General features: G+C 38.7%; 1 protein-coding gene and 1 non-coding gene across 4 annotated transcripts in view; both read right to left on the bottom strand.

Annotated features, from left to right (window-relative positions):
* LOC100022865 (protocadherin-11 X-linked) overlaps positions 1 to 25,191 on the bottom strand; it is a 575,820-nt gene that overhangs the window by 112,438 nt on the left and 438,191 nt on the right. For 2 of the 3 annotated variants that reach the window (XM_056808906.1, XM_056808907.1), the window contains one exon: positions 2,849 to 2,872. The exons of the other annotated variant lie outside the window; for it this stretch is intronic. In XM_056808906.1, coding sequence (XP_056664884.1) covers positions 2,849 to 2,872 — 24 coding nt within the window. The remainder of the gene's footprint in view (positions 1 to 2,848; positions 2,873 to 25,191) is intronic. 3 annotated transcript variants of the gene reach the window in all.
* MIR12405 (microRNA mir-12405) lies at positions 4,556 to 4,613 on the bottom strand. Its single transcript, NR_163025.1, has one exon. It is a non-coding gene; the product is annotated as a microRNA mir-12405 (primary transcript).

Here is a 25,191-nt window from a genome sequence, read left to right on the forward strand (position 1 = left end):
GACACTTCCTAGCTGTGTGACCCTGGGCAAGTCACTTCAGCCCCATTGCCTAGCCCTGACCACTCTTCTGCCTTAGAATCAATACACAGTATTGATTCCAAGATGGAAGCTGAGGGTTAAAAAAAAGACCATCTCCTAAATTGTAAAGGGAATATAATGTGTATTAGTGGAAAGAGTATATCCATCAATGACAGCTCCTTGGAGTCTGAAAGTAAGTTTTCTGTCTTCATATTTAGAAATAATGTATCATCACCTATTTTGCAGTGATGTGGATACCAAAAGAGTACAATCATTTGTTCTAGTGTGGTTGATTTTTGGTATTTTCTGTGTATTTTCTTTTGAAATGATCTAATGAATTTACTAAACTCTAGTGGGATTGTTATGATAAATACTAATTTTAAGGGATTTACAATAGAAATCCTTTAAAAAAGTCACAGGAATTATGTGTGTTATGTGCAAAGTTATTTCTTTTCCAAAATAAGGATCTGCACATTAGCCGGAAATAGCATCATCAACTGGTAAAGAAAGAAAAAAAATGACTGTGGTACAATTTCACTCACATTAGCGATGATATGTTGAGATATATGCTCAAAATGATCTGATAAAGATTTTTAAAACATCTCAACATAACTGCCATGAAAGTGAAACAAATCTAATTTGCTCAGTTATCCAAACAAAACAGGTTATGAAGGTAAGAAAAATGAACTAATAGAGCTGGAATAGGAAGGTAACATTCCATTTAGCTCCAGGTGAGCTGTTGAAGCAGGAATGAACATTCTTAAGGACCTATAAAATATAAATAATTTGCTCAATTCTAAAGAAACCAATACACATGCACAGGGAACTCGCCAAACAATTTAGATTTTCTTGAACACAAAGTAAGTGTTTCTAAGATAAAAGCAAGAATCAAAAAGTAAGAATTAATAGAAAAATAGGAAACAATCCAGTAAGCATCTTTGTGACCCCTTCTGAAGTTTTTTTAAGCAAAAATACTAGAGTGGTTGGCCATTTCCTTCTCTAGTTCATTTTACAGATAAATCAAACAGGGTTAAGTGACTTTCCCAGGGTCACACAACTTGAAAGTATCTGTGGTCAGATGTGAACTCAGATCTTACTGATTCTAGGATGGGTGCTTTATCCACTGTATAATAATAATAATAATAATATTAATAATAATCTCCATTTATACTATTATTTGACGTATGTTATCTCAGAATAAGAGTCCTTAACTTAGGATTGTGACATAATTCTTTTACTATTTCGATAAATCTCAATAAAATTGGATTCCTCTGTAATCCTACTTCTTTTATCTTATAATTTTAAAAGCATGATTCTGAGGAGTAAGCAGGCCTCACTAGATTGTCAAAGTGGTCAAAAATGGTTAAGGATCTCTGCTTTCGAATTTTATTTTGGGAATCTTGAGTGATACTAACAACATGAATGAGTTGACTTCAAAAATTCTGCTGTTAAGTTGGCACTTTCAAAATTTGACATACATTTTCATTAGTTCCTGGACAAGTAAAAGGATATTTAATCAAATGAGAGGAATTTTCTCATTAACTGACAAGGAGATTGAGTAACTGTATCTATTATATATATGAGCCTGAAATATGTTTTCTGTTTAGGAATTCTAACTAAGTAGACAGGTGACTAAGAGTGACTTGAGCATCTGGGAAAGAAAAACCAGAAATTCCTCCAACTTGGTCTCTATTGGAAACCAGATGAACTACCTATAAAACAAAGATACGACCAATCCCCAGACGGTCCTGAATCATATAGAATGAAGGGAAGATCATGGCCATTTCTATCAGTACTCAAAATATAACCATCCACATCCACAAAGACTTCCAAATCAAGGCACAATTTACCAAGGAACTCCAACAAAAAGGTAAATTTTATAGTCAAAACATCAACAGCGTATCTCTGAAGTATTGAGGAAATATTTATATCAATAAGCCTTGAGAAGGCAAAGTATTCACATGCACACATCAATGTCTGCCTTTAGGCAATCATTTTTCCCATGCTTACTATTTCTATTGGGCAACAGAGCAAATCAGCTATAGATTAAAATAAAATCATATGACTATAAAACAGTAGAGGAAAATGGTGACTTTGGCTATGAAGAAACTCCTCGAGACAGATTTGTCTATTTTCTGATATATTAAAAACATTGACAATAACACATCATATATTTTATATTGTACTATTTATGTAAATATCATAATTATTTAACTGATTGCTTAAAATGTAGCTCAATCTAGCTTTGATTAATAAAGAACAGAAGTTGAATATCCAGATATACAAAATAGAATTGAATTTGGGCAAAGAGAAACACATATTAAGGTTTTTTTACAAATCTACAAATAAGGAGAACTTGGCTTTGTCTTGCTGAAGATGTCTATAATAGATAATACTAACAAATCAGCATGAAAAGAAATTAGAAATTATAGAAAGAATCTACTAGGAAAATCTCCACCAAGATCTCAGCAGAGGAAATACAACAGTGCACTTGCCCTTCCCCAGGAAAAAACGTACATTGAACTCCCTCTGTAATATACAGACACTTACAGCAAGCAGACTACTAATATGGGCAATGGGCAATTTGGTTATCTGAAAAATTACACATATTTTAAGGGGAAAAAGTATGTGTTGTGTATACCAAGCCAAAATAATATAATTGTTAAATGACATCTTATTTTAGATTGAAAAAGATTTTAAAGCAAGCAGTTAAAATTTCAGTGAATTATAAAAATATGTATTTATATATGTCAAACAAGCTAAAAAAGAACAGAAATCAATAAGTCACTTAAAATGTTACATGCATGATGATTATTAGGTCATACTATACCTTTCCTGAGTCCATTAATGCAAGCTAAAAAAAGATTTTCATAAAGTTAAACTCATTAAATTAGACATTTTCTTCATATAACATATTCTCTTAAAATCAAACAGTTTTCAAATACAGTACGACATTTTCTCTTACCTTAAAAATGCATGCAATGACAGATCGCTAACAGAGAGTGGAGGCAGTCAATGAAATTCAACATTATCAGTAAACATTTTTTTCTAAACCCAGGTAATGACAGCTTGATCATTATGGTCTTTAACCCTTATGGATAATCAGTAATAAAAATTATAATATAATATGGCAGTTTTAAGACATTTCTAATACATGATTCTATCATTTGCCTGAACTGACTCCTAAACTCAGTAAAAACTGTAAGGTTATTTAGTCAATCACGGAGATACTGATTCTCTCTCTCTCTCTCTGTCTCTCTCTGTCTCTCTCTCTCTCTCTCTCTCTCTCTCCCCACCCGTCTCTTTCTTTGTCTCTCTCCCTGTCTCTCTCTCCCCCCTCTCCTCATCTGTCTCTCTTTCTCCCCTTGTCTCTCTGTCTCTGTCTCTGTTTCTCTCTCTCTCTGCACACCCCTACTGTAAGACATACATATATATTTAAAATTAGCCAGAGGTGATTCTAAGATGTTTTTAATTCTCTGTCATCAAAGGGACATATGGATACTATCTCCTGTTTAAAAAGCTCATGAAGGTAGCAGGATAATCTTTAGAGGAGGAATTAGGGGACCACAATCAATAATAGTAACTACCCACTTCCAAAGAATCAACAAAGTTTGGGTATGTTTTAGAGCAACTTCAAAAAGAAATCTAAGAAACAAGACCTCTAGCTTAATTGTAAAAGCCCAAGTCATATATCTATTGGATACCAGTTTGAACTTTCACCAAGAAACCCAATTTGAATACATTTGACAATAAGTCATTGGGTAGTGAGGCTAAAGAAATAGGAAATGGGTAGAAGGAAGGAATGCTAGTGACGATTAGAAAGATTAGAAAATGTCTCCAAACCCTGATTTAAAGGCAACAAAAAAAGAGGTAAAAATTCTGTAGGTATATGTGTAGCTGACACTCAAATGGGTTTCAAAAGACTTGTGTTATCTAAAAGAAAACGGAACTGTAACTGAAAATCCAATAATATTTCCCTTTCATTAGTCAGCAGAGAGGTAGGGCATTAGTGCATATCATTAACAGACACAGTTACTTTATCAGATGTTTTTGCTTAAAAGACTTTTCTTTGTTACAAATGATGGTTCAACATGCTATCCACTTTTCTAGGCAGAAAGGTCAAAGGATTTAAGAGTACAGAACAAGATATGTTTTTGGACATGGCCAAAATGCATATTTGTTACGAAGATGCTACAAATTTGTTATAAGGTTTTTGTTTTGTTTTGTTTTTCCAATGGAGGGGGGAAGGTGGGATGGAAAGAAAATAGATGTGTTAATTGAAAAATAAATAAGAAAGGAGGGTTTGATTTAGGGAGTGGTACCAGAGAATATATCCAGAAATGACTAAGGTATTTACTATATATAGATACATATGTACACACACACACACATACACGGCAGCGGTCAATTTTTCTTAATGCTACAGTGTAACACAATTGCCCCCATAATAATCATGATTATTTTCTAAACATTCATCAAATCCATGGTACTGATCTAGTAACATCTGTAGGACACAGAGAAGACATATTCCTTGGGTTCTAATCCCAGTTCTTCCACTAAACAACTATGCGACCTTAGTGGCGGAGTTGGGACTAGAACCCAAGGCTCCTGACTCTCCAGTCCAATGTTTTTTCCAGTATACCATGATACCTCTCTACTACATATATCTGTGTATACATGTATGCAATATTTTTATATATTATATATATGTGAACATAGAAATATACAAAGAATTCATAAACACTCATGTAAACTGGGAATGATTCAAGATTCTGTTTCATCAAGGTGAATGTTTTCAGAGTCATTCGATATTCTGTACTAAAATTTACTGAGGGGAAAAAAACTGAAAACAGGAGAGGTGTTTTTCTTTGTTGTTGCTGTAGAAATCACAGTAACAATGAGAGGAAAGTAATTTGTTTCCTATTATATCTTTTGTAGCCTGGGTAAATTGTTCTTTTTTCTGGACTTGATTTTGTTCTCCTTTATATATATATAGATATAACCCAAATCAAAGAAAACCAGTCAGTTGCCCTTTTTGTTCACTGAATTAAGAAGGGGAGGAAAGGAAGGAAAGCTTGGAATCTTTATTATAAATCTATATATACAGATTGCATCAGGAAAAAACCCACAGCAAATATACCGAGGGGACAATTTTCTAAGCAATCTTGAAAAAAGGATCTGATCCAGTAGACATTTATTGAACAGCTAACATGTGGCAGTGGTCACAATTGTTCATCACAGACATGTTTCTGGTTCCCTACTCCTTGTCCTAAATGGTCCAATTAATACAACTGAGATCACTCTTTTGGATCAAGTAGACTAGCCTCAAGAAACCAGAAGGTCCAGTCTTTAAGCAATTTCTTTTAGTTGTTTTGGATCAGTAAGAGCTGCAGATATCCATTTAGCATCAAACCATCTTTTCACTCACATTTCTAATAAATACCCTTGTCAGGGGAACCATTTTCAAAGCAAAGAATTTCATGTTATTAAATGAGCTACAGAGCAATAACAATTGTAAAATGTGTGCTTTCTTAAAAGAGATATTTGATTGGGAAAATCTAGTCTTTTAAAAGTCAAATTATGGGGGGGGGATTTTTATAAGGCTATTTCTGACTACTCATATATGACTTTTGTGAGATTCAATGTCCTCTGTTCTTTTCCCAGTATAGATAATATCCAATCATCTTTGGATATGTCACTTAAAACAAAATGCTCATGTATTAGTAACAATCTCAGAACAGGCTCTTCTCTTCTTTATGTATCTTCATGAAGAGGCATAAAGCATCTTTTATTGAAGGTCAAAAGATATAGTCAAGTGAGTATGACTAACAACCTGCTTCTAAGTATAACATTCTATGGGATAGGTGCAAAAATTCAATTCTTCCTGATGGAAATTCCAATCACGCTAGTCTTGAGTATAATCTAATAAGCCATAGTGTTACTGTACTTATGTAAATTGCATTGTGTCTGAACCTGCAAAAGAGAAAAGAGAACAGGGGTCTGAGTTTTATTTGAGCAAGGACTATGCTCCCATTAATGATATCCAAGTCCAAATAACAAAGAGAAGGATCACTTTGTTTCTGGAGGAGTGTGGATGATGGTGAAGTTCCTAAGTTTATTCTTCAGCAGACTTTACTGTTTGATACATCCCTTGAGTCCCTACGAAGTTTTATATTCCAAAATTAGTGACAGCTCAAAGTCACTATTTTCTGCTTTCCATATGAGGGGCAGGAATAAGGAATTCAATCAAAATCACTGACTTACTATGCAGTTACTGGTGGGAGCTCGGGGAGAGGGTTACAATATTGCTGAAGACCAAATGGTACACTCAGTGCATATAGTTCTGGCTTTTTAAATTTGGTATTGAGGAAAGAGGCATCTCTTGGACCCAAATTGTCCAGATTTCTACCTATATTGACCACATTTATGAAATTTGTAATTTCCCCTTTTCGTTTCATCCATACGCAGCCAGTTTAGCTTAGTCCAATTCAAATAGTTTAATTTTTAGCAAATACCACAAACAGATTTGAAGACATGGTGGTTGCTGTTCAGTCATTTCAGTCATGCCTGACTTCATGACCCATTTTGGGGTTTTCCTGGCAAAAATACTTGGAGTAGTTTGCCATTTCCTTCTCCAGGTCATTCTGCAGATGAGGAAATTGAGGTAAACAGGGCAAAGATACTTGCCTAAGGTCACATGGTAAGTGAGTATCTGAGGGTAGATTTGAACTCTCTAGACTCCAGCCCTCTCACTTTATCTACTGGGCCACCTAGCTATTCTGAAATCAGAGTAATTATATGTTAAAATAAGGCTGATTTTTAAAATTACTGAACTATAATCTACTTGATCTGTTTTTTAGTAAATGAGAATAAGAATTTAAAAAATAAATTATTGGTGGGCTATAATAGAATATGTGGAAATATTGAATTGGTGGATAATCTTCAATTGCTGGTGATCTAAAAGATTCCTGTATGAAACATGATGACTCCTTGGTCACGTGTGAAGATCAAGCACTTTTAGACCACAGACACAGATAAACCAAAATGGTGGCTGTGGGGTAAAGTCTTCATTTCTTTCTTTTTTTTTTAAACCCTTACCTTCCGTCTTGGAGTCAATACTGTGCATTGGTGCCAAGGCAGAAGAGCAGTAAGGGTTAGGCAATGGGGGTCAAGTGACTTGCCCAGGGTCACACAACTGGGAAGTATCTGAGGTCAGATTTGAACCTAGGACCTCCCGTCTCTAGGCCTAGCTCTCAACACACTGAGCTACCCAGCTACCCCCAAAGTCTTCATTTCTTTTTGGTAATAAGTATATCTTTCTTAGATTCATATTAAATACAATTTCCCTTCCTTTTACACATATAATCTAATAGTAGAAGAGTGAGTGTGATGGGGTATGGAGAGGAGAGAAAGGATGGGGTGGGATAGAGAGGAAGGCAGAGAGACTTTCTGGATTAATATCATGAAGTATTTATTCTAATTTACAGGGCGAATAACTGATGGCAGACTATTAGGAGAAACTACTCCTCACAGTATTTGCTATCTTAAGTCAAAGGTCACACTTTACTCTCTTTTCATCAGAATAGATTTGAGCCTTGTGGCACATATCTCCCTTGGGTTCCTAAATAGGTGGCCAAAAGTAAATAAAAACAACCTCCAAATTCATAAAACAACCTGAGAAAGGATAAAGAATTGAACACAGAAAATGACAATTAAGAGTTCCTCTACTGCTTTTCCTCAACCTTTTGCTTTCAATTACTTTAACTTCACGGATTAAAGTTCTTAACTGCTACCATATCTACAAAATGCTTATTTTCAACTGGTTTGTGCTAGAGTATCTGAGGCACAATGTGACTTTGAGGTCTTTTAGGCCATTCTTTCAATGGATGATGTGAATTCAAAAGGCCTGTGAAGAGTCATGTGAAGAGAAGGATGGGATCCTCAGCTTTCCCAAAGCAGGATGGATGCTTCTATGGTCTACTGAATATTCCAGGTCCAACTCAGCTATCATACAGCTCTCAAGGGTGTCTAAAAAGCCCAGGCATTAAGACAACCAAAACCTTGTGAGCCCTTGGAGACAGTACTTGGAGAAACTGCTTTCATTCATAACTTTGGGGATTTCATAAGGAAAATATAATAAAGATGATATTTCTCAGATGCATTTTGGAGCTATCCAAAGTGATCATTTGGAAGAATTACACAGTATTCAGATATTTCACACCTGTCAATGTTCAATATATTTTGCAGTGTTTATAGTTTTTGGAAAGATACAATAGAATTCATATAGACTTCTCCTAAGGCCATTCTCAAAGAAGACTATGGAGGGAAATTTTTGAGCTGAGGATCATGATCAAATAAACACTTCGTAAAAAGCATCCACAATCTTTTATCACAATCAAACTTAGAACACCGATGATAGAACTTGGAATAAATATATTTAAGTAGGGAGATTTTCCAGTCTGTCCACTACTAAAATGTAAAATTTTTATCTTGAAATTTAACATGTCTTTGCCTTAACCAATAATTACTTCTGCCTTTCCTCAAGTAATAACAAATCTCAAATACCTCTAGACATGTGCATGCCATTTCACTTAAGACACATGTTTCAGAAAAATTATTTTTAAATTGAAAAACTTTGGATATTTTTCACTTTGCCTTTGGCAACTATGTGATCCATCAGCATGTGATCCATCAGCAGCTAATTAAATATCTACTGTGATAAAAGGAAAACAAACTATAATTAAAATCTTCTTGTAGCAAAAGTGGACACAGTTCTAATTGAGTGTTTTCACTAACTCACTTGAGGCTTTTCTCCCTTTAAGAGAAGTCAACTGTATACGTTCCATCATGGGTTTTGTTCTTATGCATTAACGCGGAGTACAAACCCTGTCATCTATGGATTTCATAGATTGCTTTCCCTTTCCATAATAAGATAGCCCCCCAACAATGTCTTTCCAAACCATAAAATTCCATCAGATCAGACATTCCTATAAATTTTATTCCACTCAAATTTTGTATAAAATCTTCATATATCAATAAATTACTGATTCAGCTAAACTACATTTTGAAAGCAGGGACCTTTTTTCCCCATCTCTTGACATTCTCATTCAGCAAAGGGTTACTGGTTAGAAAGAAGCTAAAAATTGCAAAAAAATGTTTTCTGTGCATGTTTATAAGATAAAGAAGCATGCTTTCATATAATATTCATTGCAATCCTAAAGCAAGATGGAAGACGTATTGTGCAAAGTCAAATGTATAATATGTCTCTGAGAATGTCAATAACATCCAATAATATTCCTTCCTTATGGATGTGGTTCTTATACTCTATGTGCTTTTTAAAGATATAATCATCAGTAGCTAGAACTGGTTTGATCACAAAGAGTGGGACTAATGTGATGGTGATCAATATCTTCAATTCGAAAAGGTGCCTCATCAAAGTCTCTGCCAATGTTAACAATGAACATATGTAGAGAGCGGTAGAAGAGAAGAGAGATCGAATGACTCCAGCTGCTGCTGAACACCATAGTTCAATATTTGAAGAAGCCATCACAGAAGCTTGGAAAATTAAGGCAATGAAAAAAAGCTAAAGAAGGTTGGAATGCCTGCTTCGTTCTTGGGTGTTCTAGAAAGAATTCTACAGAACCAGGGGCTGATGTCCAAAGATACATTTAAGTACACATTTCAATGATCAACTGATCATGCTTAGCAGATGGAAAGCCATTTATAGAGTGGAGAAATCAACAAGAAAGGCAACTTCTTTGTGGTTCAAATATATTAGAGATTTACTGGAGAGAAAGCAATCCTCTTTGATAATATTGAGTTAAACTATTTTAAACCAGCAAAGAACAAGGCAATAAAGCCAATGGTATGAGCAAGAAGAGGAAATGAAAAGCAGAAGCATGCTATTTCCACCTAAATTAAATACAAGCTTATATGCACAGGAAGAGGAGGGGCAACCTACAAAAGACCATTTTATCAGTCTGCCCCATTAACTGACTGCAAAGGCAAGTTAAAAGGTTTTCTTGAATAAAAACAAATGACTCCTACCTTAGAAATCATCTGCCCTATCTGAGTGGGAGGGCTAGAAAATGGAGGTAATTGTTTTTGGGGATGCTTAGAATAGAAATATCACCTTTGGAGTATGTGTACCAGAAGACTACAGCACCAGCAGCTAAAACAGGGCTCAGGCAAGTTTTGTCCATAATAAAGAAGGAAAAAACCCCAATGTTTCACCTAGACTATGCAATCATCTATATATCTTTACACAAGTCCCCCATTTCTGTACATCAATATCTGCATATCTGTAATGTGAGAAGAGCAGGATGCAAATTAACTGAAATAGTGTAGACAAGCCTTACCAAGGACTCCTGAAAAAGATAACCTTTCAGAGAATTCAGGGCATGGCCAAGTAATTCATTATTCTATCTTCTAGTTTCTTAAGCTCATTTCTCTCTGATGCAACATCTTGACACCAAACTATGTTAGAAGGGGCAGTTTCTATAGCCTAAGATTTTTAGAAGTTCCATCATAAGTAAGCAATGCATCATCCCTAGCCCTGTCGAGGACTATCCAATGCACTGAAACTCATAATATTCAAGTAGAGTCACAGAAAACTGTCTCATGAGTTGTATGACTATTAGACAGAGGCTTAAATTTAAGCCTGATATAGTTTTTTAAATTTGTATTTGTGGGGGGATAAAAGCACATAAACAGCATTCTAAAAGGCACCTATGTACAAATCAAATGAAATACCAATGGTATCCACTAGATCATCAGATGATCTAGCGGAAGGCCCCTAGCCCTACATGGAGGACGTATAAGCCGACCTGGACAACAGGAACACAGGATGGAAAAAATCTGTCTTATCTCTTATCTTTGGATGGAGCACTCACATAGATGAGATCACAGAGGGATGCTGGGAGCATTAGAGTGTACAGTTCAGTGCCTGCATATGACATTTGGAGTTATGACTCTGCCCCTAGTCAGTTTATGCACATAGTTATACTGAACGGCAGAAAGGCAGCTCAGCATCATTGCCAGAGTCAAATCTAGGTTCAACTTCCACCTCAGATGCTTATTAGCTTGCTACTGTGACCCGTGGAAAGTCATTTATTTTATTTTACTTTTTTTTTATTCTTTTGAATTGAAAATTTTTATTTAATTAATTTAGGATATTTTTCCATGGTTACATGATTCATGTTCTCCCCCCACCCCATAGATGACACACAATTCCATTGGGTTTTGCATGTATCATTGAATAAGACCTATTTCCATATTATTGATAATCTCAGCCTCAGTTTCCCTCTCAGCCTCAGTTTCCCCATATGTAGAAAGCCAGTAATCATCACTGCACCTAGTTCACAGGGTTGTTTCGGTGGGGGGGGGGTTTGGGGGGATCAAATGAAATACTGTTTGTAAAGTGTTTGTGAACCTTAAAGTGTTACATAAATGGGAGCAATTATAAGGAAGGGAAATGCTAGATTTCCCAGGTCCATTAGCTCAGCATGTTAGAACTTTGTTTTACAAATGAGGAGATTGAGAGGAAGAGAGGGAAAATGCTTTGTCCAAGGGGTCCTTCCTGCTATTTTTAGAGAATTCATGGCCAGGGCAGATACAGGATGGGCAGGCACAGAGGGACTCTGATCTGTATCATTAAAGGGAATACACCTACTTTGGAGATCTCAGACCCATCAGAGTAATAAATAAGTACTGGGAGGGCTCTTTTAAGCACTGAAGCAGGATGGATTTTGGGAGGAAGAAAAAAAGAAGGGAACCAAAGAGGGCTGAATGGCTTTTAATTTTTTTTTAATTTTAAACCCTCACCTTCCATCTTGGAGTCAATATTGTGTACTGTCTCCAAAGCAGAAGAGTGGTAAGGGCTAGGCAAGGGGGGGGGGTCAAGTGACTTGCCCAGGGTCACCCAGCTGGAAAGAGCCTGAGGCTAGATTTGAACCCAGGACCTCCCATCTCTAGACCTGGCTCTCAATCCACTGAGCTACCCAGATGCCCCCCTCAATGGCTTTTAAGGCAATGCCTTTGCATTCGTACACTTAAACTGCAAGGGTATTATTTAATTCTCTATGAGATTCACAAAAACAATTATGGAAAATATTTTTCATCACAACAGAAATGAATGACTACCCAACTATGCCAAGAAGTTTTTTCTTTTTTCCAAAGAAAAGTTGCCAGGAAAAAGAATGCCCATCCAGATGTTGGCCCTTGAGACCGTAGTGTTAGATTGCACACGGAAACAGAGTGGAGCCCTAGCTAACCTTATAGACATATACATATTTACGTTGTCATCTTTTTTCAAGATTGTGTTTTAATATTTAGGGGCAGTTCATTTCTTTACTGAAATTCCTATCGAGTACTAATCAATGTGTTTAGGGTTCTCTATTTAGAAACGACTGTCAGCCAATAGAAATTTTTATTATCCATTTTATAGGCCAAGTCTGAATAATAGTAGATGCTCTGAAGTTACAAGACCACTTCCTTTTTACATAGTGCATGATCATTCTGGGTACCCTCTCCCTCTCTACCCAATCCTGGACATGATGGGCTTGGCTGGGGTATGAATTTCAGTTAAACACTAATGGAAAATTCAGTTTAGACAAAACATGGTTTCACCACCACACTGTTCATTCTCTCCTGCCAGCCTTTCCTCGAGACAACTCAAAAGCTCCTTTTGTGAGCTACTCAGTTTGGTGATCTCTTCCTCAGCCCTTACCAGCACTGGATTGACAACTGACTTATGGACTGTTAGTGTTCTATTCATCATGTCCTCGTCTCTATAAGTGTAAAGACTGTGTCTTAATTACTGTTCCTTTAATAAAAAGCCTTGTTTCCCATCCTAGAATCAATACTATATGTATTGGTTCCAAAGGGCTAGACAATGGGGGTGAAGTGACTTGCCCAGGGTCACCCAGCTAGGAAGTTTCTGAGGCCAGATTTGAACCTAGGACCTCCCATTTCTAGCTGTGCGTTCCCCTTCATCACCCCCACCCCCAACCCTTAATTACCTTTCTATGTGTAGCACAGCGCTCTACAGGTTGGAGTCTACTGGTTGCTGAAGTTGCTAAGTTGGCCAGCCAGCATTACTACTTTTCTGATCCTTCTCAAGGTGACTAGCTAAACTGCTCTTGGCAAAGTGAATGTCTTTGATTTCTCTTAGGCCCTCACGATGGGCAGGTGACCACTGCCACGCCATCCGAAGTAAGCCACCCTTCCTAATTCATTGTTGCTTTCGGACTTCTTTCCTCACAGCGCCTACATTCCATAGCCAAGGCTGGCCATCTGCTGCTTTGACTATGAACCAAGTCAACCAAAAAGAGCCAGCACGCATGACTGACTTACTGAGTGGCACTGCCCACTAGATACTTTCAAGCTAGGCATGAAGAAGAGTCCACTTCTTTCCCTCCCCTTGGATTTATAATCCAGTCGGGGAGCTAAAATCTGGGCATAATGAAACACAAAGACGAGAGCGGAATTACCAAGTGCCAAGTGATTGGCTAGAGTTAGATCTCCCCACCTTCAATCCCAGCTCTCCTGAAGAACCATGACAGACATTCACAAAGGACATTACGGCAAAAGAAATTCCATTTCCCTGCAGGACTGAACCTTCCAAATCAAGTAGAGTCCAATTCCTTCATTTGAAACACAGAGAAACCATGGTCCAGAGAGGCAGAGTGATGGGCTCAAAGTTATACAGATATGGGGTGGAGGAAGGAAGCAGGCACTTAGTAAATCCCTACTATGTGCCAGGTACTGTTGCCAAGGGCTTTTACAAAGATCATCTCATTTTAGCCTGGCAACAACCCAGGGAGGTAGGTTCGATTCTTACCCCCATTTTACAGATGAGGAGATTGAGGTGAAAAGATGTTAAGAGACTTGGCCAGGGTCTCACAGCCAGCAAATCTTGTATGCTGGATTTGAATTTAAAAGGTGGAACTCAAAACTCCTGATGCAGCATTCTGCGTACTGTGGTGCCCTCTAGCTGGCATGTCAGCTTGTGGCAGAACTGAGGCTCAGACTCAAGGGTCAAAAAACCTAGCCACATGCTTTTTCTCCCTCTACCATTGCATTTACAAAGCTCTTTCTGTACATCAAATATTTCTGACAATACCTTGAGAAAAGTAAGGCAAGCCTAATTAGTCCTATTTCACCAACTAGGAAAATGGAGATCAAAGAAGTTAAAGGATTTGTTTAAGGACGCACAGATAATAAATGATTGTCCTGGGACTCAAAACCAAGTCTTTTGACGTCATATCCAGGGCCTCTTTCAGGAACCTTCAGCCCAAAGTTCTTTTCCCTCCTTCTGTATGTGACTAGGAAGGAAGGGCTGGGGTGTGTGTGGGGAGCTTGTCCTCATAGTCCTACCTGAACAGTCTCCTTCTGTCATTTTTTGGAGAACCAGGAACTGTTGAGGTCTGCGGGCGTGCCATCATGCCAAAGACACGCATACTGACCTCAAGATTCCGGATACTCAGGTAAGTCACTCTGCGGGTTTCGTTCCACTTCAGCCCCTGCTTGTGAAGCTGGTGCTGCCCTGGGCACAGAAGCTCCTGGAGTACCTACACAAGCCACCCCCTTCCTTGAAGCTCTAGATTAACTGCAAGTCAGTTCAGTTCACCAACTATGCATATGCCCATCACTTGGCTAGATGATGGGCAGGACATGGTCTCTACTTTGGAGGAGCTACAATCTCATCATGGAGATAAAACATACAGACCTTAAACTGTTAAACAAAACAATGGTATTAGAAAATGCCCAAATGAGTGCCATAGACAATATGAGATACAGGAAATGAATGCATAGACGGAGCATGGTAATCTGGATGGAGCAAATGGGAAAGGCAAGTGAAAGACACTGGAAATGGCCTTTAGGTAGAAAAGTGGAGAGAAGATATCCCAGGTATGAGGATCAGAGAGTAAGAAAAGGCACCCAGAATTGTCTATTTGGAGAACAGCTAGTTGACTGACCTTGAAACATCAGGTTCCCATTGGATAGCTGTAAACTCCTACACTAAATAAGTAGTAGGAGATAGGAATTGGGGGCCCTTCACTAACATGTTGGGAATTCATTCTCCAGCAGGCCCGAGGAGGCCATGGAATGTCACCTCATAATGAGGCGGCAAAATGGAAGCAACGTTTGAAGGGTATTAATGAGGTGAAAAGGTGAGAAGAACTGAGAGGCAGGAAAGCCAGTTAACAGGCTACTGAAATAATCTGTCTGGATGTATTTGAGGAAATAGGGGTGGAAAAGGACTAAGAGACACTACAAAGAATTTCACTGAATAAAGAAGAATGAAGAATGGTTTGATAACTGGTTAGAGTGGAACAATGGATGAAAATGGAATGAGAGAAGGACATGATTCCTTTTAGAAGGGAATGTGATAGGCTGTTTAGAACACGTACAACTTGAGGAGATACTATGACATCATATGGCAAAATCTGGAAAGCCATAGAAGGTATGTAACTGGGATTCAGGTGAGAGATTGAGACTGCAGATCAGAGATCTGAGATGCATCTATCTGCAATGGGAACAAAGTCATGGAAATGCCTTGTGGGAACAAAATCAAACAACTTACACAATGGAAATAAAGACCCCCAACCTCCCCCCCAAAAATCATGACAAAATTCAAGTCAGACATAAAGCATAATTTTGGCATCGTTTATCATCATTAAATCACTTCCCTTTCTTTGTGCTAAAAATCAAAATTCAAAAGCAGAATATGATATACTAGCAGCTGCAATCACTCTACTCTGAGGTTTTACTTTACCGTTACGGGAAAATGCATTCTGTGTGTAGGGAGATGTTTGGCTGTTTGTACAGAAATGCTGGTTATATAAAAATAAAGCATATCAAGAAAATGTTTGAAATTTTAGAAAATAAAGGATGAGTACACTGTTTACTAGAGTATTTGCCAGTTCCTAAGACTATATAGCTTTTCTTTGGGAAAAAATGCATTGGGGCAGCTGGGTGGCCCAGTGGATTGAAAGCAGGCCTAGATATAAGAGGTCCTGGGTTCAAATCTGAGCTCAGACACTTCTCATCTGGATGGCCCTAGACAAGTCCCTTGATCCCCATTGCCTAGCCCTTACCATTCTTCTGCCTTGGAACCAATACACAGTATTGATTCCAAGGTGGAAGGTAAGGGGTTAAAAAAAAGAATGCACCCCCAAATCTAAGGAATCAATTTTCTCTCCCCCAATCTAATATCCAAATCTATTTTAAATATGGAATTCATGCTATCTTGATAACTGGATTTCTGAAGTAGATTTGAGAAGTATGCATTCTGAATGGGGAAAGAGGAAATGACTGGTTTTACTTTTAGTCCTCTGGAAGAACTACCATTCTTCATCCCTTATTTCAGCTCATTTAGCACCTAACACAAACATATACTCAACTGTGAGTGCTCTATTTCCCCTTTTTCTACTTGCCACACACTTTAATCCTCAAATTCTACCCTTTAAAAAAAAAACCCTCATCTTCTATCTTGGAATCAACACTGTGTATTAGTTCCAAGGCAGAAGAGTGGTAAGGGCTAGGCAATGGGGGTCAAGTGACTTTCTCAAGGTCACACAGCTGGGAAGTGTCTGATGTCAGATTTGAACCCAGGACCTTCCATCTCTGGGCCTGGCTCTCCATCCACTGAGCCACCCAGCTGCCCCCAAATCTCCTATCCCTGAGGCTCCTTACAGGAATAACTAATAGTAATTACTCAATTACTTCCTTCAATCATTTGTTGGAAAAACAAAATACTCCCCTCCAACATACAAACCCCTTCCCCAACAAAAAAACTCATCTGGCAAACAGGATAGATACCTTTTCTTTGTGAGAAAACAATATATGGCTTCCTACAGATGGGAGAAAACATAGTGGAGAGAAAGGCCAAGAATTATTGCGGTTAAGTCAATGGCTTTCCAAGAAACAATAAGAAGTTTCCATGAAGCCCACATCGGGCATTTGAACTTCTTAGATTTTCCCAGAAATCATCTTATTAAAGAAGGAGCCTAACAGACAGTCACGGACAATCTGAGCTCTCGCTCCCATTCTTCTAACAGTTCTAACATCCATTTTCAGCCGCTAGAGAAAAGAGTTAATCTCAAGATGTATTACAAATTCAGCTTGGTTAGAATCTGATTCGGGATACGGGTGCCTGCTTAATCGGAACATTTTCAATTACTGCACACTTCTGCAACAGGGGGATTATCATAAGGCAACAACAAAAAATAAGACAATCAAGGGAGACACTTGGATTTTGTCATTAATCTACTACTCTAAATTAATATTTAAGGTTTTTGGAGGGATAATTGCTGGTCACATTTATAAATTAGAGAAAGATACTTGTCTATCTCACACTTGGTTATAAATACTGACATTTATTTAAAAATTAACAGTCTTGGGGAGCAGCTGGGTGGCTCAGTGGATTGAGAGCCAGGCCTGGAGACAGGAGGTCCTGGGTTCAAATTTAGCCTCATACATTTCCCAGCTGTGTGACCCTGGGCAAGCCACTTAACCCCCATTGCCTAGCCCTGACCACCGTTCTACCTTAGAAACAATACACAGTATTGACTCCAAGATGGAAGGTGAGGATTAAAAAAAATACGTGATTATAATAATCTAATGCCTAATGCAGAATACAAAAGAAAATGAATAAACGGAGGATGAAGAAGTGAAAGGATATTCTTAAACTAATTTTAGAACATATTCCCTGGAAGGAGGAAGGAAGGAATTCTCCTATTATTTATCCTGTGTTCAAGGAATTATTGGTCTAATAACCATATCACATGTTTTGGAAACCAGTGCATAGTCAAAGTATTCTGCACAACTTTTTTTCAGATAGCTTTAACTTATGTCTCATACGGGCACTTTAGGTATTTAAGGTGTAGGTAGACAGGAAGAAATAAGTATGTATTAAGTGTCTACTATGTACTAGGAGCTTTACAAATATTATTTCATTCAATATTCACAACAATTCTGTGATATAAGTACTATTATGACCCTTATTTTACAGTTGAGGAAACTGAGGCAGGCAGAGGTTGAAGGGATTTGCCAAGGGTCAAGCAAAGTGTTTGAAGCTACACTTGAACCCAGGCTCCTGACTTAAGTAAGACTCAGTGCTCTCTCCATTACACCACCTAGTTACTTCTTGGTTTGGACAGCTCTATGATTCTTTGGCAAGCCAAATTTAATTTTGCCTTCGAATAATCAGTACCCTATATCCACCCTACCAAGTAGAGTCGAGGCTCTTCTTTCTGGCCCTTCCATTTGCCAGACAGAATGAAAGTCTACCAGAAGGGCTACCAGATCTGTTTTCTAGTCAAGGTGCAGCTATCTCTGGGTGTGGGGTGGGGGTGAATTTGGGTCAGATCCAAAGGCCAAATAGAACTGCTGATCAGACAAGATGGGGGGAGGGGTACAGGAGGGGTGGTATCAACTATATTCATAGGCAATCAGACTTGTTTAGTCAGGTGGAATTGAACCCAAACACCAATCAGACCTATTTCTCAGTCATAAATGTGGTGAGAACAAGCCAAAACCAAAAGCCAATCAGACCTGTAGTTCAGTCAGGTCAGGCGGGGCCAAGCCAGATCCAGGGACCAATCATACCTGTTTCTCAGTCAGCGATGTGGTGAGGGCAACCAAATCCAAAAGCCAAATCTAGGCATCAATCAGACCTGTTTCAAATCCAAGAGCCAATCAGGCCTATTATTCTGTCAGGATGGGCGGGGCCAAGCCAGATCCAGAGACCAAACACCATTGTTGTTCAATCATGGTGGGCGGGGCCATGTCAGATCCAGCGGCCAATCAGACTTTTTTCCCTGTCAGCGAGGTGGTCGCAGTCGTCAAACCCAAGAGCCAATCAGATCTGTTGTTCAGATGGGGTGGGTGGGGCTAAGCCAGATCCAAAGACCAATCAGATCTGTTGTTTAGACAGCTCACGCTGAGGCAGCGGCAAAGTCTTCGACGCCTCGGTGACTGTCTACTCCCTGCCGTTGAGTGGTGAGTCCGGCCATAACTCTGTCTTAGATTCTGATTTCTAGTCAGATCTTGGCTCACCTCGACACCATGGGTGATCCAATAGTTATCTCTGATGACAGCGATGAGGGCGAGTGGCTTCCCGTATACCCGCCCTGGCAACCACCCGAAATCCGGGAGCTGACTCCTGGGCCCAGCTATTCCCAGATCGCGGCTTCGTCACCATTGGTGTCACCCTTGGTATCACCACTGGAATCGCCGATGACTATATCCTTAACCTCACCACTGAATTCTGAAACGAGTTTAAATGCCGTGCCGCAGGTAGTGGCCCCTGGAATCCCCAGGCCAATGGATTTAATCGACTTAACCGCCGATCCAGGTATGAGTACCGTTACTAGTGATACCACCAGTCTGATTGATTTGACAAGCGGGGATGATCAAATGTGTCTGACTAATATTGTCTGCGCAGCCCCTAATACAAGATTTCTGGATATTGCCGGGCAACCCTCCGGGGCTCTTTCCCTAGGAGAGGGTACTTCTACACAGTTTAACATTTGCTTGATGGGTGAGGTGGGAACTTTGGATGAAAGAATGCCTTTACTCCCGGAGGGGCAGTCATGTGAGAGCATTACAACTGAAACGTCCTATATGTCTCCAGTAGCTAGCCAGTTTACGTCTCTTGTTAGCCTGGACCAGAGCTGCAGTACCCCCTTTAATAGAGACCTGGGCTCCTTAGCGAGTTTCCATCACTGCTCTGATGTAGCTGCTATATCTTCCAGCAGCAGCACCTGCAGCCACATGGCCTTAATGCCGATGAACTGCGTGCTGGAAAACTTCTACCAGATAGCTTTCGAGAACCCTGAGGAGTTATTGAGGAACGAACCAAAGTCTGAGCCCATCTCGGCTGAGAGGGTGCAGATAATAATCAACACCATTGAAACAAATTTCCCAGAGGCCACTGTTCAGTGGCTTACCGAGTTTGTGACTGAGCAGTTCTACCCACCCAGGGAGATTTTGTCTCACGTGATTCGCAATATCCTCCTGAGCCCTGACGTTGGCCCCCTACTGAACCAGACTTTCAGACTTTTAATAAAAATTCAGGAACTACACCCTGCTAGTCTTGCCTGTATGGAGTGGGACTGGGATCTACTTACCACTGTTTTGCAAAAAGAGGTAAATGAGCTTCCCGGCCAGGCCCTTTTCCTTCGTTATGTCATTAAGACTCTGGAGGATGACTTCCAGGAGGGCATGAAAAAGCCGCCCAATGAAATGCAGAACACCATTGCCAATGTCATGCTTTCCTGTGACAGAGAGCCTCACCACATCAAAGACATTATCAATTGGCTACTAACCACCTTGTGTGGCTCTACATTTCCTCTCTTTGAAGTATTTTCCCAAAGAGATGCAAAAGCCATCCAGACTTCAGACTTAGCAGGTAACACGGTCATTTCAAAGAATACCAACCAAGTTATAGTGCTGTATCTGCAGAAGATGCTGGGAATGGCTGTTGAGGTAGACAGAACCCCCAACTGCACTTCCAACAAAATTGCTGAAATGTTATTTGCCTTTGTGATCAACATTCCTGAAAGGCACCAGAGGGAGGCCTTCTTCACCTCCATGGAAAACCACCTCCTTAGATGCAAAGTACTAGAGCTCATCATGCTTCACAGCTGCGAGAAACCCACCACCCTGCCCCTCTCCTTTGCTCAAATCTTGTATTTTCTGAACAGTGCAAATTCCTTATTCAACCAAACTGAGGACCTCAAGTGGGCTAGATGGGATGAACTTGTCGAACACTTGCAATTTCTTCTCATTAGCTACCAACATGTTATACATGATCATTTGCGCATCTCCGTAAGGGAAAGACAGGACCAGAACCGAATATTCAGACAACAAATGCACCAAGGTGATGACATCACTGCCCTGGACATTGAGTTGCAGTTCGACGGATTTTTCAGCCGCATGAGACATCAAGTAAGAGAGAACGTTCCTATCTATCTCCAGGAGAAGCTGTTCCTGCTTAAATTGCTGTTCCTACGTGCCATCCATGGGATGCCTTTGCTGGAGGGCAGATTTCAGGAGGGGGGGCTGATGAAGCCTCATGCTCTCTTGGACCGCGAGTATCCTAACACTGAATAGAAATGAAATTGCCATTTTGATTTTATTCACTGTAAAAGTGTTTTATTATTTTAATTAATCAAACTTAATTTCAGTTTCTTTTTAGATTAATTTTAATATATAAGTTATATGCATATCTTATCATTTCAGTATTAAATAATCCTAGAAGTAAAAGAGCCATTTAAGTGGGCCAAAGTAAGGAGCAGATTTGGGATAAAGTTAACGTAAGTCGTTAATAGTACAAAAAAAGTTTAAAGATGATTTCCTCTGTATATTTTTCATTTTGACATAATGGCATTGCAATGACATATTCATGTTTTCAGGAGCACTGTGTTTGTGAGCAGAGTGCTTCATATTTGGACTTAGTCCACACTGATTGGGGAATTATATTGGGGCCTGGAATCTGCTGTTTTTAACAGAGATGGATGGGTCAACTATTGCGCTGACTATTGGGATCATAGTCAGCGAGGTGATGATTTCACTGCTCTGAAAGTAAAGATGCAGTTTAAATGATTTTGTGGCCAGATGATACGGCTGGCTGGAGGTACCACGTCCTGTTATCTGCAGGACAAGTTGTCGCTACTTAAAATACTTTCCCTATGGGCCACCCATGGGAAACCCTTGCTGGAGAGCAGGGGGGTAGGGCAACAACTGATGATGACTCTCAGTCTCTTAGGGTGAGAGTACCACAACAATGAGTGGAAATGAGATGGCCATTGTGGCTTTACTCAATCTAAAATGGCTATTAGTTTGCTGAAGCAAACCAAACCTATTTGCAGATGCCTTTTAGATTGACTTCAATATATAAGTTATGGACATAACTTATACTTAATTATTAAATGATCCTAGAAGTAAAAGAGTCATTTAAGTGAGTCAAAGGAAAGAGGGGACTTGGATAAGTCCTTAATAATACAAAACAGGTTAAAATGACTTCCTCTGTATATTTGTCATTTTTACATAATAGCATTGCAATGCCATATTCGTGTTTTCAGGAGTGCTGTGTTTGTGAGCAGAGTGCTTCATACTTGGACTTAGTCCACACTGATTGGGGAATTATATTGGGGCCTGGAATCTGCTGTTATTAACAGGGATGGGTCAACTATTGAGCTGACTATTGGGATCATGGTCAGCGAGGTGATGATTTCACTGCTCTGAAAGTAAAGATGCAGTTTAAATGATTTTGTGGCCAGATGATACGGCTGGCTGGAGGTACCACGTCCTGTTATCTGCAGGACAAGTTGTCCCTACTTAAAATACTTTCCCTATGGGCCACCCATGGGAAACCCTTGCTGGAGAGCAGGGGGGTAGGGCAACAACTGATGATGACTCTCAGTCTCTTAGGGTGAGAGTACCACAACAATGAGTGGAAATGAGATGGCCATTGTGGCTTTACTCAATCTAAAATGGCTATTAGTTTGCTGAAGCAAACCAAACCTATTTGCAGATGCCTTTTAGATTGACTTCAATATATAAGTTATGGACATAACTTATACTTAATTATTAAATGATCCTAGGAGTAAAAGAGTCATTTAAGTGAGTCAAAGGAAAGAGGGGACTTGGATAAGTCCTTAATAATACAAAAAAGGTTAAAAGATGATTTCCTAATGGCATTGCAATGCCATATTCGTGTTTTCAGGAGTGCTGTGTTTGTGACCAGAGTACTTCATACTTGGACTTAGTCCAGATTGCCTGGGGAAATATCCTGGGTATTGGAATCTGCTGTTATTAACAGAGATGGTCAACTATTACACTGACTATTGGGATCAAAGTCAGCAAGGTGATGATTTCACTGCTCTGAAAGTAAAGATGCAGTTTAAATGATTTTGTGGCCAGATGATACGGCTGGCTGGAGGTACCACGTCCTGTTATCTGCAGGACAAGTTGTCCCTACTTAAAATACTTTCCCTATGTGTTATCCTTGGGAAACCCTTGCTGGAGAGCAAGGGGGGGTAGGGCAACAACTGATGATGACTCTCAGTCTCTTAGGGTGAGAGTACCACAACAATGAGTGGAAATGAACTTGCCATTTATTCAATCTGAAAATGGCTATTAGTTTGCTGAAGCAAACCACGCTTATTTATAATTTCTTTTTAATTTAACATCTAAGTTATATTTATCTTATATTTAAGCATTACTTTTAGTTTCTTTTTTGTTTCTTATTAGTTTTCTTTTACCCTATTTAAGTATTAATTATATCTTACTTTTAGTTTCTTTTTTTAATTTTGTTTTCTTTTACCCCATTTAAGTACTAAATATAATATCCTACTTTTAGTTTCTTTTCTGCTTCTTTTTCATTTTTTACCCTATTTAAATATTAAATATAACAACAGCCTACTTCTAGTTTATCTTTCATTTCTTCTTCATTTTCTTTTACCCTATTTAAGTAATATCCTACTTTTAGTTTCTTTTTTTACCCCATTTAAGTATTAAATACAATATCCTACTTCTAGTTTCTTTTTCATTTCTTTTTCGTTTTCTTTTACCTTATTTAAATATTAAATATAATATCCTACTTTTAATTTCTTTTTTTTGTTTTTTAACCTATTTAAGTATTAAATATCCTACTTCTAGTTTCTTTTTCCTTTCTTTTTAGTTTTCTTTTACCCTAGAAGTAACTGTTTAAGTGGGCCAAAATTAAAAGGGGAATTGGGGCAAAGTTACTATAAGTAGTTAGTAGTACAAAAAAGGTTAAAAGAGGATTTCCTAGGTATATTTTTCATTTTTACATAATGCCATCCCAATAAAACAAATTAAGTTTCAGCAGCATTATTTTTGTGATCAGAATAATTAGTACTAGCACTTAGTCCAAATTGATTGGATAATTACACTGGGTATTGGAATCTGCTCGTTATTAACAGAGATGGGTCAACTATTGTGGTTGACTATTGGTCATGGTTTCTCTGAGTGTTAAAGAAAGTTACCCAGAAAAAAGTGGAATAAATATTATTTAATCACTTCCCAAAGTAACAAAGTTTAATACCTGCTGAAGCTACAAAATACTTTGAAATTCTCAGTTAAAAAATAACCTTTCTATGTTCTGTTTATGATTAAATTGTTAAAAAATAAAAACGTCATTTTGACGATCATGGTGTCCAGTCTGAGTTTTATTTAAAATGTTATGCATAATCTCTTTGCGCCCAGTACAACTTCCCTAGTCTTTAGTGACCATCTGTACTCATGGTAGGGCATCATTTCACATTCTAGAGGAAGATACTTTTTATTCCCCTGTTGATAGCTAACTATGGAGGAACGGACTTTTGTATTTTGTATCTGTCTTCAAGAATAACCCATTATGGGGCTCATAAGGTATTTCCATACTTCAGTTCTTGGATAGAAGCAGCGAGGCTGCCGGAATGAGAAAATGCTTTTCATTCCTAAGGTGAGTTCTCTGTTGTTACGGAAAGTAAACATTTTATCTCTGCCGTCTCCTTCATTACAGCTCCTGACTGCATTGGTACACAATGATACAACACAGGTACACAATCTAGCTAGGCTTTCCATGTAAAAGAGATTTAAAAGAGAAGCAACTAGGAGGAATTGTTTGGTTTTTGTCTTTTTACCCCCCAAACTTAGCATAGTATGTTGTGCATCGAGGGAGCTTAATACATGCTTGTCCAATCCAACTGAATCTGGAGGACCCCAGAAAGCTTCAGGCTTCAATGTAAGTAACTAATTCGAAGGTGTACAATTTTACTGGTGAGACACTAGTCAGACAAAACCCCTGGAGAAGGCCCAACAATACTATTAATAATGGCTGCCATTCATTAATGCTATAAAATTTACAGAGTTCTTTACAAATAAGTTTCACATCACTCCTATGAGGCTGTGACTACAAGATATTACTGCACGCCATTTTACAGGTAAAGAAAATCAGAGGTCAAGTAACTTTCTGAGGGTCACCCAAAACTAAGAAGTTAGAATTTCAGGGAGGATTTAAGCCTTGGTGAGTCTGACTCCAAGGCCAGGACTCTAGTCACCACATTACACCGACATAATCTAAGAAGCGTCTATCGGGATGCTGGTTTACTCACTTTGGGGACAAATAATATGTGTCATAGAGATGGCGCTGATCCA

This window comes from Monodelphis domestica, chromosome X, assembly GCF_027887165.1.
Source record: "Monodelphis domestica isolate mMonDom1 chromosome X, mMonDom1.pri, whole genome shotgun sequence".
Taxonomy (NCBI): domain Eukaryota; kingdom Metazoa; phylum Chordata; class Mammalia; order Didelphimorphia; family Didelphidae; genus Monodelphis; species Monodelphis domestica.